General features: G+C 36.7%; 1 protein-coding gene across 2 annotated transcripts in view; it reads left to right on the top strand.

Moving 5' to 3' along the window:
- Positions 1-24,376, top strand: part of csmd3a (CUB and Sushi multiple domains 3a) — a 331,891-nt gene that overhangs the window by 239,373 nt on the left and 68,142 nt on the right. The window contains exons 48-54 of one of the 2 annotated variants that reach the window (XM_079894353.1): positions 917-1,063; positions 3,608-3,796; positions 13,158-13,343; positions 13,663-13,857; positions 17,914-18,087; positions 21,414-21,587; positions 22,844-23,017. In XM_079894353.1, the coding sequence (XP_079750479.1) occupies positions 917-1,063; positions 3,608-3,796; positions 13,158-13,343; positions 13,663-13,857; positions 17,914-18,087; positions 21,414-21,587; positions 22,844-23,017 (1,239 nt within the window). Of the gene's footprint in view, positions 1-916; positions 1,076-3,607; positions 3,797-13,157; positions 13,344-13,662; positions 13,858-17,913; positions 18,088-21,413; positions 21,588-22,843; positions 23,018-24,376 lie in introns of both variants that reach the window. The other variant, XM_079894352.1, reaches the window with a different exon arrangement.

Genomic DNA, 24,376 nt, shown 5'->3' with positions numbered 1-24,376 from the left:
GGCTAGTTCACCCAAAAATGAAAAATACTGGTGTTAAAAAATTCAAGTTTACAGAGTTTTAGTGTCAGTACTACATTAAACTACTATATAATGTTGAATATAATGTAATAATGCAATGGGGGGATATTTGTGTGTCCTGATAATACCAAATGTCTGATGTACCAGTAAAAAGTGGCCAGTCAGTGAAAGAGTGCAAGCATATTCGTCTAAAATAATTCAGTATTTTCAGCTTCAGAATCATGAATATTGTTATTCTGGCGTCTCTATTGTCCTGTGCTTTGGGTTTCAGCACCAAATCCAAGCCTATTCATTTACACCCCAATGTAATACCAAATTTAGCATTTTAATCAACGGTACATTTGTTAACCGTTTATCATATGTCTTGGAGTATCGCAATAATATCGTATCGTGAGTTCAGATTCGTGATATGTATCGAATCGTGACATGAGGATATCGTTACACCGCTAATATATTTATATGAAATAAATAATGCAATTATATATACAGTATTATATTGCATATTGAACACTGCATTGTTTAGTGCAAATTATAGCTACTATAACAATTCCCTGTTACATATAAAAAATAGACACACACACATATATAAACATATATATACATATATATATTAGTGCTGTGAAATCGATTAATCGCATGTAACACAAGTTTTTAAATATAGAATAAGTGTGTGTCGAATCGTGACGTGAGGGTATCGTTACACCGCTAGTGTGTGAGATTACAATAAGTGCGTCCCAAACCAAAGAGTCCCTGGATGATCTACTGTTTCCAGAACCGACTGTTGCGCTCTATTACAATCGTCTCTTATTCAACAATTTCTTTCTTTTTTTTAATTTATTTGCTCATGCATTTGCATTGGAAATGCAAATCTGGTTTGTTTCTGTATGCATTTGTCCAGGGCCTAACGTGTACAGTCCGAGTCTGGCGGTGTTGAGCGGAGACCAGCGAGTGCCCTTTAACCTCACCACGACGGGTCACCAGCTGTTCCTGCGCTGGTCGTCCGATCACGGCACCAACAAGAAGGGCTTCCGGATCACTTACGTGGGTGAGTATCAAAGTATGTATCCCCGATCGGTAATTCCTTTCAGTTCTGTGTGTGTCTCTCGTAACCTTCTGTGTGTCCGGCCCATGTCGTGTGCGTTCAAGTCCGTGTCCCATCTGTCCGTGTCTTTGTGTCCAAATGTGTGTGTATTTGTATGTAACTTTGTCTGGAAATGCAACTTCTGTCATCCAAACTTAGTTTTATGGTTTAAATATTACATTCTATATACAATATAATGTCATAATTAAACCATAAAACTAATTTTGGACGACGCATCCCGCGTGTGCAGCATGTAACGTAATGACACACAAATTATTCGTGTTAATTACATTTATGGCTGAATATTAGCATAAGAAAGATGGAATTTTTCAAATGTTGTCAGAAAGACGCTGATCAAATAAATAAATACAAATATTCAGCGTATATTGAAATATCAGAAAAATAACTTTAGGCAAACCAGTGATGAATTCCAGAACCACGGCTTTGATACAGTATTAAATAAAATCTAGAAAGCATAATAAAGTGTTATATTTATATCTAGAAATCTAAAGGATAGTATAATCGATCTCATCTCCTGTGATTTTTTATTTTTATTTTAATTAAGTAAAACTATATTTTGATGCTCCTAACAGACTAAAAGTAACTTTACAACTACATGTCAACTTACTCTAACTCTAACTCTACTAATACTCTACTGAGAGCTAGTTGACATGTACGTGCAAAGTTACTTACAGTTAGCAGAATGTATAAAGTGGACAATCATAATCAAATTAAAGTGTAATCAAAAATGATATCATTAAATTGATTGTCATCTTAAATGTATGAAATTTAATTAAACTCTATTGGGAATGTAATTAAAACCTTCTTAGCGTAATTATAGGGCAAGATCTGCCAAACTCTAATTAATGTAATAAAAAGGCAATGAGATATAATATTTCGTTTGATAATTTATTAATTTAATATACTTTATTTAATCCAAAGAAAGTTGCAAAAGTAAACTAAACAATTTACTATAGTCTAATGAGTTCATGCAACACATCTTGAGATTAGTATTATTATTTAAAAAATACTAGACGATAATATTATTATCTAGTATTATTTATAAATAACTAGTGATCCATAGGGACCTCGGCTAGGGCTCCGAAATGCTCAGAAACGGCCCTGCTCATATTTTAATGCAAATTTCTGGACAATGCATAAATACAATGCTAGATGGAAACACCAAGATGTGCATAAAAATGCTGAAGTGGATATGAGCACATAAACTGACAGTCTAACATGCAGAAAATAACCACATTGCATTAACACAAATGATCAGTATTTCCTTTTAATAAAATAATTAATGCAATTTAAATAAACTCCAAAATGCAAATGTTAAATTAAAGAGGTGAACCGCTTCGATCAGCTTGTTTCCGTCAGACTTAAGCAGAAAGTGCTGTTTTGTGTGGGATGAAGCGCGTCGAATGTGTTTTAAATAGTTCATGTCATTATTTGACTGTATTCTGAAAGCTGTGACGCTGCAGCTTGTGTGTGAGCAGAGTGTGTGAAAGAAGATCCTCAAACATTCAAAGTCCAAATTATGATGTGTAAGAGTATTATAAAGCAGATGCATTTCATATTTCAGTTACACTTTACTTAAAACCTTTATATATAATGCATGCAAAGTATTTGAATGCATTAATTATGCCTTGTAATGCACCTCATGAGTAATTGTAACCACAGTTATAATATTATATATTCATCGAACACACCTTTAGAAAGAATAATGCATTAAAACACATGATAAACAACCAGTTTCAGATGCAACAAGGAATCTGCAAATATTATAATGCATTTTAACTTTAGTTTCTAATATTTATGAAGTGATATAATGTGCATGAACACCATTATTATAATGCATTAAACATAATGGAGTGAAGTAAAATGTTGCGGATCTGAAAGTTTAATAATAACAGCTTATGACCAGTACTTTATAAATCTATCTGTCATATATATTTAATGAACATGCTCAACTTTAAAAAGGTTTCCCATGACAATAATTTTATGATTTAATGGTTCAACTCATAAATGAACGCCCATTTGTTATCTAGTGATTCATAACCTTGATAAAAATGATTATTTTCTGCACGACACACTAAAGTTGAGTAGTTTAGAAAGCTTATAGCTCTGTTTTTTTGTCATTGCAGTGTTTTTATACTGCCTTCCTGTAATCGTGTCGTTTCATATATATTTGATTTAAATGCATTAGAAAATATTATTATGCATTTTAACTTTACAGTTATTTATGAAGAGATATAAAGAATCACAACATGCATTATGAATACGTTTATAATGCATTATACATAAAGGCTTTAAGTAAAGTGTTACCCATAATTCATTTTCAGCAACATGTTTTTTAGTGTTAAAGCAACACCAGAAATGCACGTGTGTCGGTCTAGATATGAGTCTGCTGGTAACTCTAACATCACTGAAGGCTGGATGATTGCGCTGTGTTGGAGTGTTGTGGATGGGTTATCAGTGTGTAACGGTCCGGTCTCTGGTCGACAGCGATGTACTGCAGTACTCCAGACTCTCCTCAGCACGGCTTCGTCCTCAGTCAGACCGGCGGACACGTGAACAGTGTCGTGCGCTGGGCCTGTGATCGCGGATACCGGCTCATCGGGAACAACTCGGCCGTCTGTAGGAGGACAGCGCTCGCTCATCTGGCCTGGGACTCCACTGTGCCCGCGTGCCAAGGTGTTTCTGCAGTCACACACACACACACACACACTCACACTCACACACACACACACACACACATTCTTGTACATCTATCTTTATGAGGACATTCATTGACACAATGCAATCTCTAGCTGCTTACCCTAACCTTACCCATCACAACTAAGTGCCTAACCCGACCCCTGACCCTAAACCGACCCTTAACCTCATTATAACCTTATCCCTAAAACCAAGTCTTGACCCTCAAACAGGCCTTTAAAGGGGTTTCAGAAACTGAGGACCAGCCAACATGTCCTCACTTTACACTCTGTGTCCTCACTCCAATGGTCTAAAACTCAAACTGGTCCTCACAAAGATAGTTGTACAAGTACACACACACACACACACACACACACACACACACGCATACAGTTATCGTTTGCTCTAACCTTCACTGGACACACTCACAGCTCTGAGTTGTGATTGTGTTTCTACATTCCTTATTGTTCAAACGATTGTTTATATGTTAAAAGAAGTCTCTTCTGCTCACCAATGCTGTGTTTATTTCATCAAAATACAGTAAAAAACAGTGAAATATTATTATGATTTAAAATAACAGTTTTCTATGTGAATATATAGTAAAGTGTAATTTATTCCTGTGATCAAAGCTGAATGTTCAGCATCATTACTCCAGTCTTCAGTGTCACATGATCCTTCAGAAATCACTCTAATATGAGGATTTGATGATCAAGAAACATTTATGATTATTGCAATGTTGAAAGGTTTTTGCTGATTAATATTTTTGTGGAAACTGTGATAAAAACTGTTTGAGATATGATTTTTTTTTTTTTTATAAATGATTTAATTATTAGAAATGTAATGTAATAATTTTAATGAATGCTTTTCATCATCAAGGATACATTAAATTGATTAAAAGTGACAAATACATTTATAATGTTACAAAAAGATTATATTTCAAATAAATGCTGTTTTTTTTAACTTTCTATTCATCAGAGAATCCTGAAAAATTTATATATATATCATTATTAAGAACATTATTAATAATTGATCATCAAATCATCATATTAGAGTGATTTGTGAAGGATCATGTGACACTGAAGACTGGAGTAATGATGCTGAACATTCAGCTTTGATCACAGGAATAAATTACACTTTACTATATATTCATATAGAGAACAGATATTGAAATCATAATAATATTTCACAATTTTTTTATTGTATTTTTGTTCAAATAAATGTAGCCTTGGTGAGCAGAAGAGACTCTTTCAAAAACATTATAAAATCACACCGAACCCAAACTCTTGAATGATAGTGTATATATAATATATATGTATATATTGTATATAACATCATAAAGCAGAGAGCAACAGAAGTGTTGTCCAGAGGGCTGGAATCAAAAATACATTTGTTCAAATCACTACTAGGAAAATATAATAACAAGAAAAAGAAAACAAAAGCCATTAATAAAGGGTAATTAAAGTAAATGGGTTTCTGAGAAACAGATTTTCAACTCTATAATAATGGAGCGGATTTTCAACTCTTTAATAAGTCCATGGAGAATCTGCTAAGAAAATATGAAATTGGCATATTTGAAGGAAGTTCATTTACATTTTGAATGTGCAGCTTGTGAAAGCGTGGACTGCTGCTTGCTAGATAAGAGATGATCATTATACAGTATAAAAGTCAGTGTCAATATAATAAGCATAAATTAAAAAGTTGGTTTACCCAAAACTGAACCGACCGAGTGAGTAAATAACAGGAATGGATTAACTATTCCTCTATTTTGTATATTAAAGTGATTAATTCTTCTAAAGACAGCATTGCTAAAATATTGAATAAGTTTCTTTCTTTTCTTGTTGTTGTTGTTTATTTGGAGTGTAATGGAGATTGAATTGTTGCACAGATCGTGTCAGATGCCGGCATCTCTGATCAATCGACTCGTTGTTCTGTGTTCATTAATACGGCTGAGTGAGGTCTGCGTTCTGCTTCGGGTCTAATAGAAACACCGTTGTTTTGTGGGGTTTATTTGATTAGAATTTAAGCACTCAGTAACTGGACGTCCTATTATACTTCATCACTGTATTGATCACTGTGAAGAACTCCAGCACTTTTAATTACACATTTCTGCCATTCTGGCTAATTACAGTCTGAGACCCTCCATTCAGTGTGTGACTTCAGTGTGCTGTATTCGAAGAAGGCATTTTTATTAATAATATATATATATATATATATTCTATATATACATACACACACATGCATGTATATATTTAAGAAAAATTTGTTATTTATATATAAAATATTTATATTTCTATATAATATAAATATATACAGTATATACATGCATGTGTGTGTATTTATATATACAAAATAATTATACACAGTACACACACATATTATGTAAACAAACTTATTTTGGATGCGATTAATCTTGATTAGTGTGTGTGTGTGTGTGTGTGTGTGTGTGTGTGTGTGTGTGTGTGTGTGTGTGTGTGTGTGTGTGTGTGTGTGTGTGTGTATGTGTGCATAATGTGGGCAAGATCAGACATTTAATTAATTTACATGGTTTCAAGAAAGTTTGATGAATTAAAAAAGTAAAGATTTAAAGTGAGGGATCGACAGTTACTTTACAGGAAAACGTCTAAAATATAAATATTGGGTTACACTTTATTTTTAGGTGTCATTGTTACAGTGTAATTATATATTTCAGCACTGAGTAATATTAATTAACTATACATGTACTTTTAGGGTAGGATTAGGATTTGGTTGAGGGTTAGTTGCATGTAATTATGCATAATTTACTGTTATTACTATGGTAAGTACATGTAACATATGTAACAAGGACACTGTAAAATAAAGCGTTACCAAATATTGATGTTTATCTTTGAAATGATTTGATTTCTGTGATCGTATCAAACAGGATTGATGTTTTTGAGCGACACATCCCAGAATTCATCAAATCCACTGTTAATGTTTAGTGATGATTTTCCCTCCTAAATGATGTCACTTCCTGGATGATGATGTCATGAAGGAACTGGCTTTTGTTGTTTGAGGGACAGACTGACAGACAATTACTCGACTAGTCGATTTTGAAATAAGTAGTTTTGCACATGTAGGGAAAGTGAATCCTGAGGTCACTCTGTGGGAATTGAATCAATTGCACTGACCTCAGACCAGCTGGGAAACCATCTGTGCTCCGCTCACATCACTGTGATTGGTTAACGAGGAAACTGAGATTAACGAACTGCCTTTGTGATACAGAAAGCTTCTGTACTGGACATTTCTTAATTCTGCTATTTTTATATATAATAACTGAGAAATGGACCGAATTGAAGAACAAAGTTTGGGAAAGACTTCATGAACATTCCCTGCCCTTCAGACATCTGTTATTTCAGATTTCAACAAACAGAAGTAAATTGTATTTTATAATTCCTGAGGGAAATAACAGGTTATAATACATTCACATTATTTGCATTTACATTTTTGTTTTCTCTTTTTAAATGCATATTTTGGGTTTTATCCGCGAGGCATGTAACGCACGCCACGCATTTCCGCTCTGAACAGAATATATCTCACCAAACATGCATTTGCAAGACTTTTTCATTTCAGGAAGAAAAAAATAAGGTGCACCATCGAAATTTTCTTTATTTCCATGCACGAGTCCGAGAGAATCAGATGTTCCACAACTTCTGTCAGAAGTGAACATAACGCAGATTCAAAGATTAAACGGGTCATGAACACGTCAAAGCGAACACACTACAGTGAACGCGTCAATACAACATCATCACACACTCGTTCAGAAACACGAGTTAACTTGCAGTGTGAAGAGAAGCGGCGCATCATGTCATAGATTACTCATAACACATCTGTGTGTGTGTGTGTGTGTGTGTGTGTGTGTGTGTGTGTGTGTGTGTGTGTGTGTGTGTGTGTGTGTGTGTGTGTGTGTGTGTGTGTGTGTGTGTGTGTGTGTGTGTGTTAGCTGCAACACAGCTAAAAGTATTCCTCATATGTTGGACCGGTAACACTTTATAATAACTGCACGCTATTAATCATTAGTTAAGCATTAGTAAACAGTTAATTCATCATTTATAAAGCATTAATAGACATTAATAAGCAGTTTATAAATACAGCTATAAATGCTGTATTCTTGATTTATAAGCATATCTATAATGTGTTTAATAATTGTATTTTCATACTTTATTAATGATCAATTTATCATTTCTAAATGAATATGGCATTATTTACAAACCAGTTATTTAGGAGTTGTCAGTGGTTCATAAGATCACTTAGAAAGTGTGAGTAAATGATTAATAAACTATTTGAATGTACATTCATACATCTTATTATTCAGACATATAGTAATAGTTACTAAGTGTGTTAATAAATGCTTTATTAACATATATTTCTACTGTAATTCAGGGTTAATTCAGGTAGTTATAAAGCATTTAGTAGTGGTCAGTTAACTATGTTTGTGAGCTCATCTAAAGTGAGGACTAGTTATGCCTCGTAAAGCGTTTATAAAGGAGATTTAAAGGCTGTTAAATATTTAGGCTGTATAAATATCATCTGTGTGTGTTTGTTTCCTTTTTCTGTTTAAAAGATCAAACATAGTGAACTGACCTCTACTAAACGCTTTATAACTCCCTGCATCTACATTTACTCACACTTTCTAAGTGATCTTATGAGCCACTGACAACTCCTAAATAACTGCTTTGTAAATAATGCAATACTTCATTTAAAAATGATAAATTGATCATCAATAAATACAATTATTAATACATTATAGAAATGCTTATAAATCAAGAATAAAGCATTTATAGCTGTATTTATAAACTGCTTATTAATGTCTATTAATGCTTTATAAATGATGAATTAACTGTTTACTAATGCTTAACTAATGATTAATAGCGTGCAGTTATTATAAACTGTTACTGATGGACGTTTTATTGAAAGTTCCTGTTGAGACGTGATCCACATGAGAGCTGGGATTAAGATGTTTGAGTTGAGTTATGTTTATAACTCCACTAGTGTCACAGAAACGACATACTTCACCTTTAAAGTGTCGTGAAACCCCTGTTTTATCCAGCCCGTTCTCATCCTAGGGCGTCATATATTGACGCTCTTGACATTTCGTCTGCATCGAACGCACATGGCACCCTTTAGCGTCAATATGAGACGCAGATAGAAATGGGCCAGAAGGCGCCTCCTAGCGGTCTAACCCTAACCCTACACTAGACCTAAACCTACCCATAACCGAACAAGGCTCTGTGCGTCTCATATTGACACTAAAGGGTGCCATGTGCGTTCGATGTAGACGAAATGTCAAAAGTGTCAGTATTATGACGCCCAAGGATGAGAATGCGTTGGTTTTATCCTGGTCGTTCACACCTCAGAGTTGGGAAAGTCTCTAGGAACGGGCGTGTAAACTGTGGAAAAGTGGGAGTGTGGTGGTGGGGGGGGGACAACCAATAAAAAACACACTCATTATACAGACGCATGAATATTAATATATGACCAGAGTCGAGGGTTAAACATCTAACGCTATATTACAAGCTGCCTAAACGAGGGAGAAACGCAGAACAACATTTAAAAGGTCTGATATTTTCATTGGAGCATTACCGTCTCTGAACACACGTCAGTTTAACAGGAGAATAAAGGCAGACAACTGTTGTATTCATTGTTCTTTGAATTGTCGGTCTACATCTGTGTCTTCTGTGTATCAGAGTAATTCCTCCTGTCGTCGTGTTCATGATCACACGTACGGCTGCGTCGGTGTCTTTATCTGCACGAAGACGTGCGCACACACACACACACACACACACACACACACACACACACAGGCAGTGGCGGACTGGGACAATAATTCAGGCCGGGAATTTGACTCCACTGCCAGGCCACCTCTGCTGCTGCAGTCACCACCACCCTATTCATGTAATCTACTGGACTGATAAACTTGTAGGCTAACCCTATTAATGTACCAGGTAGACTACCAGATGCAATATAAATGAATAAAAAAATAACCCTTAAAAACTCACTAGGAATACACCATTTATACTACCAAACCAATGACAAATAGAAAATTGGCTTTTTAAAAGAGATAATAAGAGACACATTCACATGTTGAAATATTTACATTATGTATTTTCAGTGCTCAACTCTAGGGGTGGGCGATATGGCAAAAATATAATATCACGATTTTTTTCAGAAAAATCACGATTCACGATTTTATCACGATTCTTTTTTTAATGTTGGTTTTACTATTTTGTGACTGAGCATTACAGCCAAACTAATGTCCATATTTTAAAAACAAAGCCTTAGGTAACAAAATAAAAAATAAAAAAGAATAGCAGACGGGGCGAAGATATTTTTTTTGTCATTTTCTTTGTTATTAAATATTAAGATCAAAGATACACATTACACATACACAACTTAATATACAAATTAAATAAACAGTGCTTTATGTTTTCAGCTACAGTAGGTGTATTTAACAGTAGCATTGAAGAAAGTACTTAAAATAACAAAAATAACAAATATGAAAATAAAACAAAACATAGACTTCACTGTATAAATTATACATTGATACTTATTAAAGCTACTATTAAAAGTCATCAGTCAGGAGCAGTGTGTGATTTTCTCTTTGCATTTTGTTGTTTTATTAACATTAAAGGGATAGTTCTCCTAAAAATGCTATTTGTCATAAGTTACTCTCTCAAGTTGTTTTAAACTCGAATAAGTTTCTTTCTTCTGTTGAAAATAAAAGTTATTTGGAAGAATGTGGGTAACCAAACAGTTGATGTACCCCAGTGACTTCCATAGTATATTTTTCTCCTATGGAAGTCAATGGGGACCAGCTACTGTTTGGATAGCCTAGCCACATTCTTCAAAATATTAATATTAGAAAAATATTAGAAAATATTAAAAGGAAATTAATACAGGTTTGGAATAACATTAGAGTGCGTAAATAATGAGAGAATTTTTATTTTGGGGTGAACTATCCCTTTAAGGAGAAGCGGCAGCGTGTTTACTATTACTACTATTACTACTGTCTCTTTAAGAGTTGCGCATGACGCGTCTATTATACACGCATTTGACAAGCAGATTTTCTCTCAATTTTCTCAAGTTTGCGTTCACTTTAGACATAACCGACTTTGTTTATGTAAACCTTGTGTGTATTTGACAGTATTAGCACAATAAGACTCAAAAGATAACTTAGTCCAGTATCCAGGCGCTGGTAGACAGGCTTTTAGTGCATGTGAACTTCACATGTACGCGCTGAGAAACGCACACGTTAGAACAGCGCATCAGCATGCGAATTAAATGTTTAACCGACAAAGCATTAAAGCACTGCACTGCGTCTGCATTCGTAGTTGCACACCAGCCTATCACATGCCAGGCTGATGGTCTGCACAGCGGCAGCCGGCAGGCCAGAACGACCGTCAGGCCACCGGGAAATGTCCCGGTGCTCCCGATGGCCAGTCCGCCCCTGCACACAGGGCTGGTTCATGTTTAGAGCGCTGGAGAATATGAGATATGTGCATTAAAACTTGAAAGGCGCTCGCTCCGGTCCGTATGTGAACGATATGATCCTCATCGTGGCAGAAACCGCTCTCATCCTCAACACACTCGTCTCTGTACCGGCGTGATGACTCCGATCGTCAACCAGAGGGAACTGGATAATATTGTGAATGTTCTGATCCAATCTGACCTCTGACCTGTAATGCCTAAATCACAATCACACACTGTTGTCGTTGGCCAGAGGAGAACTGAGCGACTGAGTTTGGGTTCACACAAGGTTTTTATTTTCATTCTGTCCCTGATGGAGTTTCGGTTCCACTGTCGCCTTTGTCTTTTGGCTGCTTAGTTGAGGACATTTAATATAATATTCAACAATATTATTGATATGCCTGCAATGACACCATTATATGAGAACTGAAGTGAACGGGAGTGTGTTTCCCGTATAACGCTGTAACTCGCTGCTTCACTACTATAGTACGATCATCGTTGAAGAAATCAACTATAGTCACGACTGTTTCCCGAAACCGTATTGTCACTAATTGGTCGTTCAACTGTGTTGGTTAATGATGTCCCGCAGGTTATGGAGTAATAACTACTGTTAATGAATCTGTTTGAGATCGAATTAGCGCTAGATGTTTCGCTATACATTACAGACATGCATCTGAGGACTATTTTTCATTTTTCTCAGTTATTTTGCTTTATTTCCAGATTTCCAGAATGTGAGGTAGAGGTGCCTTCGGAGCGTGTGATTGGCTGAATGTGAGGTAGAGGTGCCTTCGGAGCGTGTGATTGGCCGAATGTGAGGTAGAGGTGCCTTCGGAGCGTGTGATTGGCTGAATGTGAGGTAGAGGCGCCTTCGGAGCGTGTGATTGGCTGAATGTGAGGTAGAAGTGCCTTCGGAGCGTGTGATTGGCCGAATGTGAGGTAGAGGTGCCTTCGGAGCGTGTGATTGGCCGAATGTGAGGTAGAAGCGCCTTCGGAGCGTGTGATTGGCCGAATGTGAGGTAGAAGCGCCTTCGGAGCGTGTGATTGGCCGAATGTGAGGTTGAAGCGCCTTCGGAGCGTGTGATTGGCCGAATGTGAGGTTGAAGCGCCTTCGGAGCGTGTGATTGGCCGAATGTGAGGTTGAAGCGCCTTCGGAGCGTGTGATTGGCCGAATGTGAGGTTGAAGCGCCTTCGGAGCGTGTGATTGGCCGAATGTGAGGTAGAAGCGCCTTCGGAGTGTGTGATTGGCCAAATGTGAGGTAGAAGCGCCTTCGGAGCGTGTGATTGGCCGAATGTGAGGTAGAGGCGCCTTCGGAGCGTGTGATTGGCTGAATGTGAGGTAGAAGCGTGGTGAGGTAGAAGTGCCTTCGGAGTGTGTGATTGGCTGAATGTGAGGTAGAAGCGCCTTCGGAGTGTGTGATTGGCCGAATGTGAGGTAGAAGCGCCTTCGGAGCGTGTGATTGGCTGAATGTGAGGTAGAAGCGCCTTCGGAGTGTGTGATTGGCTGAATGTGAGGTAGAAGCGCCTTCGGAGTGTGTGATTGGCCGAATGTGAGGTAGATGCACCTTCGGAGCGTGTGATTGGCTGAATGTGAGGTTGAAGCGCCTTCGGAGCGTGTGATTGGCTGAATGTGAGGTAGAGGCGCCTTCGGAGCGTGTGATTGGCCGAATGTGAGGTAGAAGCGCCTTCGGAGCGTGTGATTGGCCGAATGTGAGGTAGAAGCGGGTCTTTGGAGTTTCACTTTTCACGTTTCCTGGGTCGGTAGAAGCACCGATTATAGCACTTACACACGGAGAAAGTCAGATTTTCGTGATGTCCACTTTAATATAACTTGATGTTCTTTGTCTGTGGTCTTGATGGTAAGTGTAGTTGTGTTTTGCAGCTGTGTCGTGTGGGCCGCCGGTGGCTCCTGTGAACGGAGGCGTTCTGGCTGCGGATTATTCTTCAGGAACACGAGCCACGTATTTCTGCAGCGACGGCTTCCGCCTGTCGTCTAAAGAAGTGACGAGCAGCGTGTGTCAGGCCGACGGCACCTGGAGCACGCACAACAAAACCCCTCGATGCACAGGTGAGACTCCATGATGAAACCCCTCGATGCACAGGTGAGACTCCATGATGAAACCCCTCGATGCACAGGAAAGTTTTAAAGCGTGTGTGTTAGTTTGTGCCCCGCTCACACATATATTATGTCCATTTACAGTATTAAACACACTAAATAAAAGATATCTGAAATGTTATCCTTGCATTGATGCATTTGGCAGACGCTTTTATCTAAAGTGACTTGCATTGCATTGAAAGTATGAATGCACCATGTGTGTTACAACGAGTCCCGTGTTAGTTTGTGCCTTACATTGCATTCTTCAAGCGTTTGAACCCTTTCCTCTCAGTTGTGGTGTGTCCCAGTATCGGCTCCTTCTCGCTGGATCACGGCAAATGGAGGATCGTCAACGGCTCCCGTTACGAGTACGGCACTAAAGTGGCCTTTACCTGCAACCCGGGCTTCTTCCGGCTCGGCCCCGCACACATTCACTGCACGTCCAACGGGACCTGGAGCTGGAGGAACGAGAGGCCGCGCTGCAAGAGTGAGTGTGTGTTCCTCCAGCGCTGATGCTGTGTGTGTGTGTATCTCCTCTGGCCTTGTTAGGCCGTCTTTAAGGTCAGACTGCCAGACTAATGATTCTGTCAATGTGTCCTGAAGGGTGAAGGATTAGCAGCTTGTGTGGCTCTCACCCGCTCACACTGAATGCGTCTCTATAGCAAACACGTGCAATTTATATGCATTTTTACGTGCATATGATACTCATGCGTAGGTTTAGTAGTGGTGTGGGGTGTGTGTGTATTACACGCAATAAAGTGCGTATCATATGCACGTAAAAACTCATTTTCGCGTATAAATTGCACGATAAACACAATGTTTTTCCGGAATCCGTCGCCGTTTTACACTTTTCCTGCTTTTGTATTGGGGAGGAAGAATTAAAAGAATTGTAGCAAAGTAATAATGGAACCTGAAGCAACTGGGAAAGTCACAAAATATAATACATTACTTGCAATTTAGTGCTGGAAAAAAAAAATCAAATATATATAGCATACATATATTGCATTTTTTATGTGATGTTCAAAAATCCACATAAAAAGATGTGTATGAAACCTAATGATGCTTTATGCATTTTATCATTTTCATGCAGCCACTGGGAATTATGGGAAATGTTTTCTGTTTGCACAAGCCTCTCTCCTCATAATCCATCAGAATGAATAGAATTATCCCGCTAGCTGTTATAGCTAACAGTAAACACAATTCATGCGACTATCTGAACTCAACATTCTCAACTAAAATTATAAAACAATTATGACACATACTAATTTGCTTCCACTTGCTTGAATGAATTAAACATAAAGTGGTAACACTTTCTGTGAAGCCCATGCTTATAACGAATTATAGCTCCATTTATACTTATTTATAAGTAAGTTTTACTTATTGAAAAAGCAAATGCATGACTTATAAATAATATAAATGTAACTATAACTGTTCTTATAATGCAGTATAGGTCTTTATGAGTCTTTATAAATATATTTATAGAATAGTAATACTTAATAATAAGTATAAATGGGGCTAAAATTCATTATAAGCATGGGCTTCATAGAAAGTGTTAATTTTAATATTCATTTAAGCAAGTGGAAGCAAATTAGTATGTCATAATTGTTTTATAATTTAAGTTGAGAATGTTGAGTTCAGATATTCGCATGAATTGTGTTTACTGTTAGCTATAACAGCTAGCGGGATAATTCTAATCATTTTGATGGATTATGAGGAGAGAGGCTTGTGCAAACAGAAAACATTTCCCATAATTCCCAGTGGCTGCATGAAAATGATAAAATGCATAAAGCATCATTAGGTTCCATCCACATCTTTTTATGTGGATTTTTGAACATCACATAAAAAATGCAATATATGTATGTTATATATATTTGATTTTTTATTTGATTTTTTGGTGCAGCTCTAAATTGCAAGTAATGTGTTATATTTTGTGACTTTCCCAGTTGCATCAGATTTTGTTGATCACATGGGACGAAAGCGTTTTTATTTTTTCATTTTTTTTTTAATTAATAACGATTTCTATTTTTATTTTTGACATGAATTACAGTTCTTTAAGGTATCATTTGCAGGTTACCACTTCATACAGTGTACTTTTTTTTGCACAAGCATTTAACAAAAGCATGCATTTGTTGCAATTACAAATTGTAACTCTAATTCATATTTCATCATATGAAATCATGCATAGTAACTTCCTATACGGCTTTATACGGCGCCGTTCAGCTTTAGGAAACACAAAGTTTAACACAGTTTAGGAGCCCTGAGTAAACGCAGTTGTGTGTTTCTATCAGTGTGTCATCAGCATCTGCTGTCCTCAGATGGTTGGGTTATCAATGTTGTGTGTCTGCTGTAACTACAGTCGTGATGAATGTGTTTATGAGAGCCACAATCTAAACATTAGAGGCGCTTCATGACGGATGGCGTCTGACGGGATCCTGGCCAGAACAATTTTCAGAAACATCAGCAGTCGGAGGGAAGATGATGAGAAGTGGAGAACAGATGAAATGATAATGTCAACGCTCCAGAACAATATAGCGCATGTATAATCTATCCCAGATCTGCTCAAATCTTCTGCTTCCGACTGAGTTTCAGAGGATTGAGGCTCGATATGAGTGGAGTTTAGGAAGCTAAGACTTCCCGAGACACAAACTATCATGCTGAACTTTAGTTAGCTTTTACTAGTCAGTTAAGTTGAAGAGGAAGCATGTTTTTAAATGTAACAATCGGATCATTTATGTTTCTGTATCATTAGTATCATAAAGTGATCAAACAAAAGCTTACACTGCAATTTTTTTTAGGAGTTCAAGCATGAAGTGCTGAAACCCTATTGTTATTGTTAATTTTCCCATGATGCAGCATTCTCCATATAAAACTGATCGGGCAGACCGAACCTTAAGTCGTAGAGACTTGAAACTTTGGGGGCTGATAGTACTCACACCACCTACAGCGTCACCAAGGCCCGCCCCGATTGGCCTGATGGGGGCGCTACAGCGGGCAAAAGTACGAAATGGCTCATAACTCCTCAACTGTTAGGCTTAGGCTCAAGTGTCTTATATCGTTGGAAGGCGGACAAGAAGCATGCCTCGGATTTGCTCGTCATCCTGGGAAAATTTCCGGGTATTTCGTTTTTTTCCAAAAACCTACTTTTGTGAACTAGTCCTAGGTTTTTGGCCCGACCGGAACCAAACCAGTCTAGGACAATTCTCTGGACTCTCTAGATCAATAATTATCAAAATAATGATTTAAAGTTGAACTTATGCATTTGGATGGCTATAACAGGGTCATTTATAAAATGGGCGTGGCAAAATACACTTAAAAGCCTATAAATCCTAAACGAAAACTCAGAAGTTCATGAAAATTGGTGGGAATATGTGCCATAACATTCTAAACAAGCATGCAAAGTTTTATGGAGATCGGATCATAGGTGGCACTATAACTGTTAAAAAGCTTTGAAAACCATATATTTCCTATGGTGAATTGCCTGAATTGGCTGTAAATGGTCTTTTCCATCTATGATGTCAGTGGTTACATGCTTGCTAAATAAAACTTATTAACTTTTGATGCTTTTGTGCTTAAAGGCCTTAACTGCTTGAACCCCGATCAAATGCTGCTTGCAGCTTTAATTTAGTTTTGTCTTCTTTTCATTCACAAATATCTAAACATTCTTAAATCCAGATTGATTCGCTAAGTCTTTTTTCTGAGACAAATGATCAAAATTAAATGACTTCATGTAAGAATGAATTCTTAAAACAAGAACAAGTATCTGCTAATGGGGTCAAAAACAAACTTTAAATTAAGTTTATTTTTCTTATTCACTGGCAGATTTTTTCTTCTCATTTTAAGCATAAACTGACTTAATTTTGATATTGTTTCTCAGAAACTTAATAACAAAACTTAATATTTTGTCGTTTGGCGAATCTTGATTCAAGTATGTTTAGATATTTGTGATTGAAAACAAGACAATATTAACAGTGTCATTTTAGTTTTTACAGTTTTATTAATATTTTTAAATATTTTATATAAAATTTTATATAAATAATATTTTATTAAAGATTTTATTTTTGTATTGTAGTTATTTTTAGTTGAACTTTTAGTCATTTCATTATGTGCTTTTGTATTTATTTATTTTTTAAATGTTGATATTTAGGTGTAATTTATTTTTATTTCAGTTTTAGTTTTGATTTATTTCCAGTTAATAATTTCAGTGCTTCGACTTAAACTTATTTCAGTTCATTGCCAAGGCAACATTTCTAACATTTTCAATTAGTTTAAATTGCAACTAATATTTATAAACATAATATTTATGTGATTTTATTTCAGCTTTTTATTTCCCTGAAAATGACTAAGGAAAACACATTTTTTGCAGTGTGCTTGTGCTTTAGTTTGCTACTAAATCTATCAAGTGCAACTTAAAGCTTTAAACCTGGTAACCGTGTTTAATACTGAGATTCTTCCATTCAGAGGTCGGGATATTCTCCTCATGTTATCCGCTGGTGTTTTTAAATCACAGTCGACTCATTGTGTTCTCTATTGCCTCTTACTTTAGTCATTTCGTGTGGAGAGCTGGCCACTCCTCCTAATGGAAAGAAGATTGGGACACAGACGACCTTCGGAGCAACCGCTATTTTTACCTGCAACTCGGGCTTTATTCTGGTGGGCTCCAGTGTTCGGGAATGCCTGTCCTCGGGTCTCTGGAGCGGGACGGAAACACACTGTCTCGGTAACACACACCCCTCGTCTCTTTCACTATCACCATGCATTAGCATCACTGTGACCTTTTAATGGACACCGGCTCCTGAAAGGCCAGAACGGGTTCACTGGCATTTCGTCTGGATTCCCATGGCAACAGTGGTTTTAATAATTGTATTTTTTTTTTTTTTGCATTCACCTGTATCCTCACATGCAGATGAGAGTTAGTCACAAAAGCATCATTATTATTCCTTCTTAGAGACCGGTTTTGACCTTGACAGAAAAAGCAATCCCATAAAACATTGCGGTGTTTCTCAGTGGAAAAAAAACAAAAAGCCATTTTAGGTGATGGAAATGGTGAGAGAATTAAATGTCATTTAATATGTGTAAGAATCACTTATTCATCCAAAGAGACTCAAGATATGCATCTGCATGTTTTTCCTGCACTGGGAAAAATATAGTTCAATTTGCAGCTAAGAAACGGCACATGTGGTTGCCACAAATTCACCTTAAAGTGCCCCTATTATGCTTTTCAAATAGTATCTTTCATGCCGTGTGTGATTGTGAATGTAAAAGATCAAAGTGCAGGACAAATAGTTATTGTCTTCTAAAAGAAAGAACTGATTCTGAACTGTTGAAATGAGTCTCTTCAGTCTCGCTTTCTGTTACAATCCTGTTACAATGTAACTCATTTGCATAATGCCAGCCTCTGGTCTTGATTGGCTGAGCAGCGTCTCTTAGCTCCGCCCTCAAACACTGCCGTGTATCTGAGACTGGAAGAGTTTGGTTCGTGTTGTTCGTGTTGAGAAGACGCTGTTTTCTGCTGGCAAAGCAAATCCACTTTGATGAGATTGACACGGTAAAACACACACTTTATATCACTAAGGAAAATTCTGATATGTTAATGGCCATTTAGTTTCCGACATGCGCTGTAAGCGGTCGACCAATCACAAAAGACTGGACTGGGCTCTGACCAATCAGAGCAGAGCAGCTCTCAGAGAGGCGGAGTTTAGAGAGACTGAATCTTCAAACTAACCGTTTCAGACTCTTTGAGAAATGAGGAGATGTGCACTGTATATTAGAGACAATTAATGTGTTTTTTGACATTGGATGTGTGTAAGTCTATTGCACGAGACTCCAAAACAACTTTAGGAAACTTTAAAATAGGGGCACTTTATAAAAATACGGTGACAATGTTTCAGGTATTACAGAATGGCAAATTGGTCCCTGTATATTTTGGAACTTATAATCGTGTGAGTGATATAATGTTAATATACTAATCTACTTGAACTATCAAAATCTGCTTTTTACCTTAAAATGTTCTTATAATCATCATAATAATTCAGGTGGTACAGTAGAAATCCACACGGTGAATCAGGGTTCATTGTCAGTGGAGAATGACCAATATTCATACAGTGTCACACACACAAAGACTAAACTAGGGATTTACCAATCCAGCTGAGGAGAATCACAACACTACAAACTATAATTTAAAGCAAAAAAGTATTTGAAAATCAGACAAAGATACAAGATCTTAACAGCTTTAGTGAGGGAAAGAACTACTAATTTTTTTTTTAAAAAAGTAGGTTATATGTATAAAAACAATATAATTTAAGTGTATTGCACAATACAAATATTCAAGTATTTTGAGAGCGTGGGGAGATCGACTCGATGACGATGATTAATGGAAGTGGGCGGAGCTAACGAGATCTGTTGGCATGTTTTGACTCTGATTGGTGGAATTCTCTAAACAGCATCATGGGTAATGTAGTTTCTCACCACGAATTCTCCTGTTAAACAGGACTATTTCAAAACTAAGTTGAAATGATGCGATCTGACGGCTTGGGCAGAAAATGAAGTGAGAGAAGGCAGAGGTGAAGAAGTGATTTCTCTGCAGAAGTCGAGCGGACTCGCTGCTCTGTGAAGTGTGTCGGCCTCTGCTGAGTTCTGTCATCACTCAGATCTGAGAGCGAACGCCCTGACAGATCTCCACTCGTTCTCCCCCGTCATGCCGTCTCGCAGTAAAACAACCTTTGTCCACCAAAAGAGTCTAAAATGCATTCTGCTGATCCTCGGATGCGTGGAGATTGCAGGATCTGTTGTGAGATTAAACAGTGGATCGTGAATATCTCTGTTCGCCGCACACCATGTGACTTACACACGTGTAGGACTGCAATAACATTCATATCCAATCACAGGCTGATCTCGGCACGGGAACTTTAACAGCGATTCTCATTACGCTTAAAATCTTCACTTATCCATCAGAGACTCTTTATGAGAGTTTGAGGAACGAGGAATCATAACAGTTTTATTGCATTTATTACCCTCAGTGATAAAACATATTTAACATAATTGATGGAGTGAATAAAAAGTCCAAGCAATAAAACAAACTGTTCAAAATACTTTTAAATGTCTTTTGAGTCTCTTCTGCTCACCAAGGCTGCATTTATTTGACCAAAATATTATTTTAATTTAAAATATCTGTTTTCTATGTGAATATATAGTAAAGTGTAATTTATTCCTGTGATCAAAGCTGAATGTTCAGCATCATTACTCCAGTCTTCAGTGTCACATGATCCTTCAGAAATCACTCTAATATGATGATTTGATGCTCAAGAAACACTTATGATTATTCTCAATGTTGAAAACAATTTTGTCATTGAGGAATTAAGAGAACTACATTTATTTGAAATAGAATATTTTGAAACATTATACATTTATTTAATGCACTTTTGACACATTTTTTAACACACATTTGTGTATATATTGGTGCATTTCACAAAAGGTGCACTTATAGTCTTTAATTTAATCCCAGGAAACTACAGTATGAATCACATGTTCAAAAGCTGATATGTGAAATATTGCTGGGCAATGATTAATCACATCCAAAATAAAAGTTTGTGTTTACATAATATAAGTGTGTGTACCGTGTATAATTATTTTGTATATATAAATACACACACAATGCATGTATATATTTAAGAATTTTTTTTTATTAATATATAAAATATTTATATATAATCTAAATATATATACAGTATATACATGCAAATATTTCTTAAATAAATATACATGCATGTGTGTGTATTTATATATACAAAATAATTATACACAGTACACACACTTATATTATGTAAACACAAACTTTATTTTGGATGTGATTAATCGCTGTCCAGCACTTTTGAAAAGCAACCCAACAGAATATGCTCTGACTGTCATAATAATGTTTTATGTTTTATACATCCATTCATAAATCATGTGTTTTCCTCTGATTGAGTCCTGAAATCTGATTGGTTGATAGAAATGTTGTTGAAGTTGAAGCACATGTATTGACATGTTCTCCTTGCTCTTTCCCAGCCGGCCACTGTGGCGTTCCGGAGAGGATCGTGAACGGTCAGGTGGTCGGGGAAAACTTCGGCTACAGGGATACAGTAGTTTACCAGTGTAATCCGGGTTTCCGGCTCATCGGTTCCTCTGTGCGGATCTGCCAACAGGATCACCACTGGTCCGGGCAGCTCCCGTCCTGTGTGTGTGAGTAACACGCAATAACACACACCGGGGGGGAACGTTTGCTTCACATCCAAGAGGATTAGTTTGACATGTAATGCAGGCAAACCCTGAATCAGCTCGTGACAGGCATCACACAAATCCTGATGTTACCAATGAAACATCTGAAGGGGAAAACACCAACTCTATCTGATTTTGTGTGGGTGATTTGGACGTTTGCCTTGTTTTATTTGTGATGCCGAAAAGCAAAGCTTCTTAGATAAATGCATAAATACATTTTAATTTTTCTCGTCAAGCACTGGAGACTCTTATTCTACAAATTGATTGAAATATGCTGGTTAGGACACACTTGACTTAATGTTCATTATCTTAACAACCTTCTGACCTAGAAAACGTGGCTGCGCAAATATAAATAATGATTTCAAATTAATTTGAACTGTGCAGTTCAATAATTTGAAAAAATGTTCGAATAATTATGGACAAATAAATGTTTTTTTTGTTGTTGTTTTTTTACAGTGTTTGCGTTTTTTAAAATGAAAAAAATTAAAATACAATTACTAAAGTCCCCCTGTGGTGAAAATCAAGCTTTTAATGTTGTTTATACTGTGTTTTTAATATACTTTAAGACAAACCATGTGTAATTTCATAAGTCAACACCATTGCTGAGTATTTTCTCCTTAAAGGAACATGGCAAATTTTTGAGACTTCAGCTTATTCCCCGTATCCCCCAGAGTTAGATACGTCCACACACACCCTTCTCATCTCCGTGCTGGAGCCGTTTACCTCCAGTGTTTGTGCTAAGCTAGGCTAGCGGTGGGTGCGTCAGACAGAGTTACGGCACGCACGGAGATGAGAAGGGTGTGTGTGGACTTATCTAACTCTGGGGGATACGGTGAATAAGATAAAGTCCCTAAAAGTCAGCGTGTTCCTTTAAAACTGCAGTGAACCAAAGACACGCTTTGAAATCGCTGGTGTTTCTGACGTCACAAACTACCTTGTAACCAATCAGATCAACGTGTGATCGTCAACCAGTGGATCTCTGAGCTGAGTGAGTGAGTGGAGGCGGGGCTCATTTGCATATTCATAGAACCACGCATACTAAATGAGGCACTGGTGTCGAGTTACAATCAAGATATTTTCAAGAAAAAAACATTTAAATATGTAATTTTGGAGATCAATGATGAGTTTTAAGCGATAAAATGATTGACTTCAGGGGCACTTTAAAGAATGATCTGGTTTATTCAGACTTTTGACGGTCGTTTTCCTGGTTTGTGTTTCAGCCGTTAGCTGTGGTCATCCGGGCAGCCCGATCTACGGTCGCACGGTTGGCGACGGCTTCAACCTGAACGACGTGGTGAACTTCTTCTGCAATAACGGCTATATTCTGGAAGGCCCGTCTCGAGCGCAGTGCCAGTCGGACCGCCAGTGGAGCCGCCAGCCGCCAACATGCAGAGGTTTGGACCCCATCCGCTCTGTTCTCACTTTATTCTGATGGTCCCTTTAACACATTCTGTTGAAGTAACGTTGCACCTACAGTACATGTCTGCTAACTCTCATTAGCGTGTAGACTATAGACTAAACACATAATACACATGTGCACGCTGTCTGCGTGTTCACAGATTCGCGTTTTTGAAGTTTACTCGGAGATGATTACATTTTTCAAAATGTTTAGCTTGTAACCTGTTTCAAGGTTTGCGTTCTCGAGCTCCGAACACTGTTGTCGTGTGAATGAACGGCCAGAACACATTAAAAGTTTCGGTAACACTTTATAATAACTGCACGCTATTAATCATTAGTTAAGCATTAGTAAACAGTTAATTCATCATTTATAAAGCATTAATATACATTAATAAGCCGTTTATAAATACAGTTATAAATGCTTTATTCTTGATTTATAAGCATATCTATAATGTGTTTAACAATAGTATTTTCATACTTTATTAATGATCATTTTATCATTTCTAAATGAATATGGCATTATTTACAAACCAGTTATTTAGGAGTTGTCAGTGGTTCATAAGATCACTTAGAAAGTGTGAGTAAATGATTAATAAACTTTTTAAATACATATTATTATTCAGACATATAGTAATAGTTACTAAGTGTGTTAATAAATGCTTTATTAACATGTATTTCTACTGTAATTCAGGGTTAATTCAGGTAGTTATAAAGCATATAGTAGTGGTCAGTTAAATATGTGTGTGAGCTAATCTAAAGTGAGGACTAGTTATGTCTTGTAAAGCGTTTATAAAGGAGATTTAAAGGCTGTTAAATATTTTTATGTTCTGTATCACTGTGTGTGTTTCTTTCCTTTTTCTGTTTAGAAGAAAACTGAGTCTTTAAATCTCCTTTATAAACGCTTTACAAGACATAACTAGTCCTCACTTTAGATGAGCTCACAAACATAGTTAACTGACCACTACTAACTGCTTTATAACTCCTGAATCTACTACATTTACTTACACTTTCTAAGTGATCTTATTAATCAGTGACAACACCTAGTTTGTAAATAATGCAATACTTCATTTAGAAATGATAAATTGATCATTAATAAAGTATGAAAATACAATTATTAAACACATTATAGATATGCTTATAAACCAAGAATAAAGCATTTATAGCTGTATTTATAAACTGCTTATTATTTCTAGTAATGCTTTATAAATGATTAATTAACTGTTTAGTAATGCTTAACTAATGATTAATAGTGATTTATTAATGATTTATTATGAAGGGTTACCAAAGTTTCTGTTTTCTGTTAAAACGGTGTCGTGTTAGCGGCCCCTAAGTTAATAACTAATGATCTTTGTGGA

Source organism: Squalius cephalus, assembly GCF_949319135.1.
Source record: "Squalius cephalus genome assembly, chromosome: 15".
Taxonomy (NCBI): domain Eukaryota; kingdom Metazoa; phylum Chordata; class Actinopteri; order Cypriniformes; family Leuciscidae; genus Squalius; species Squalius cephalus.
This window is presented reverse-complemented; position numbering and strand designations above follow the sequence as displayed.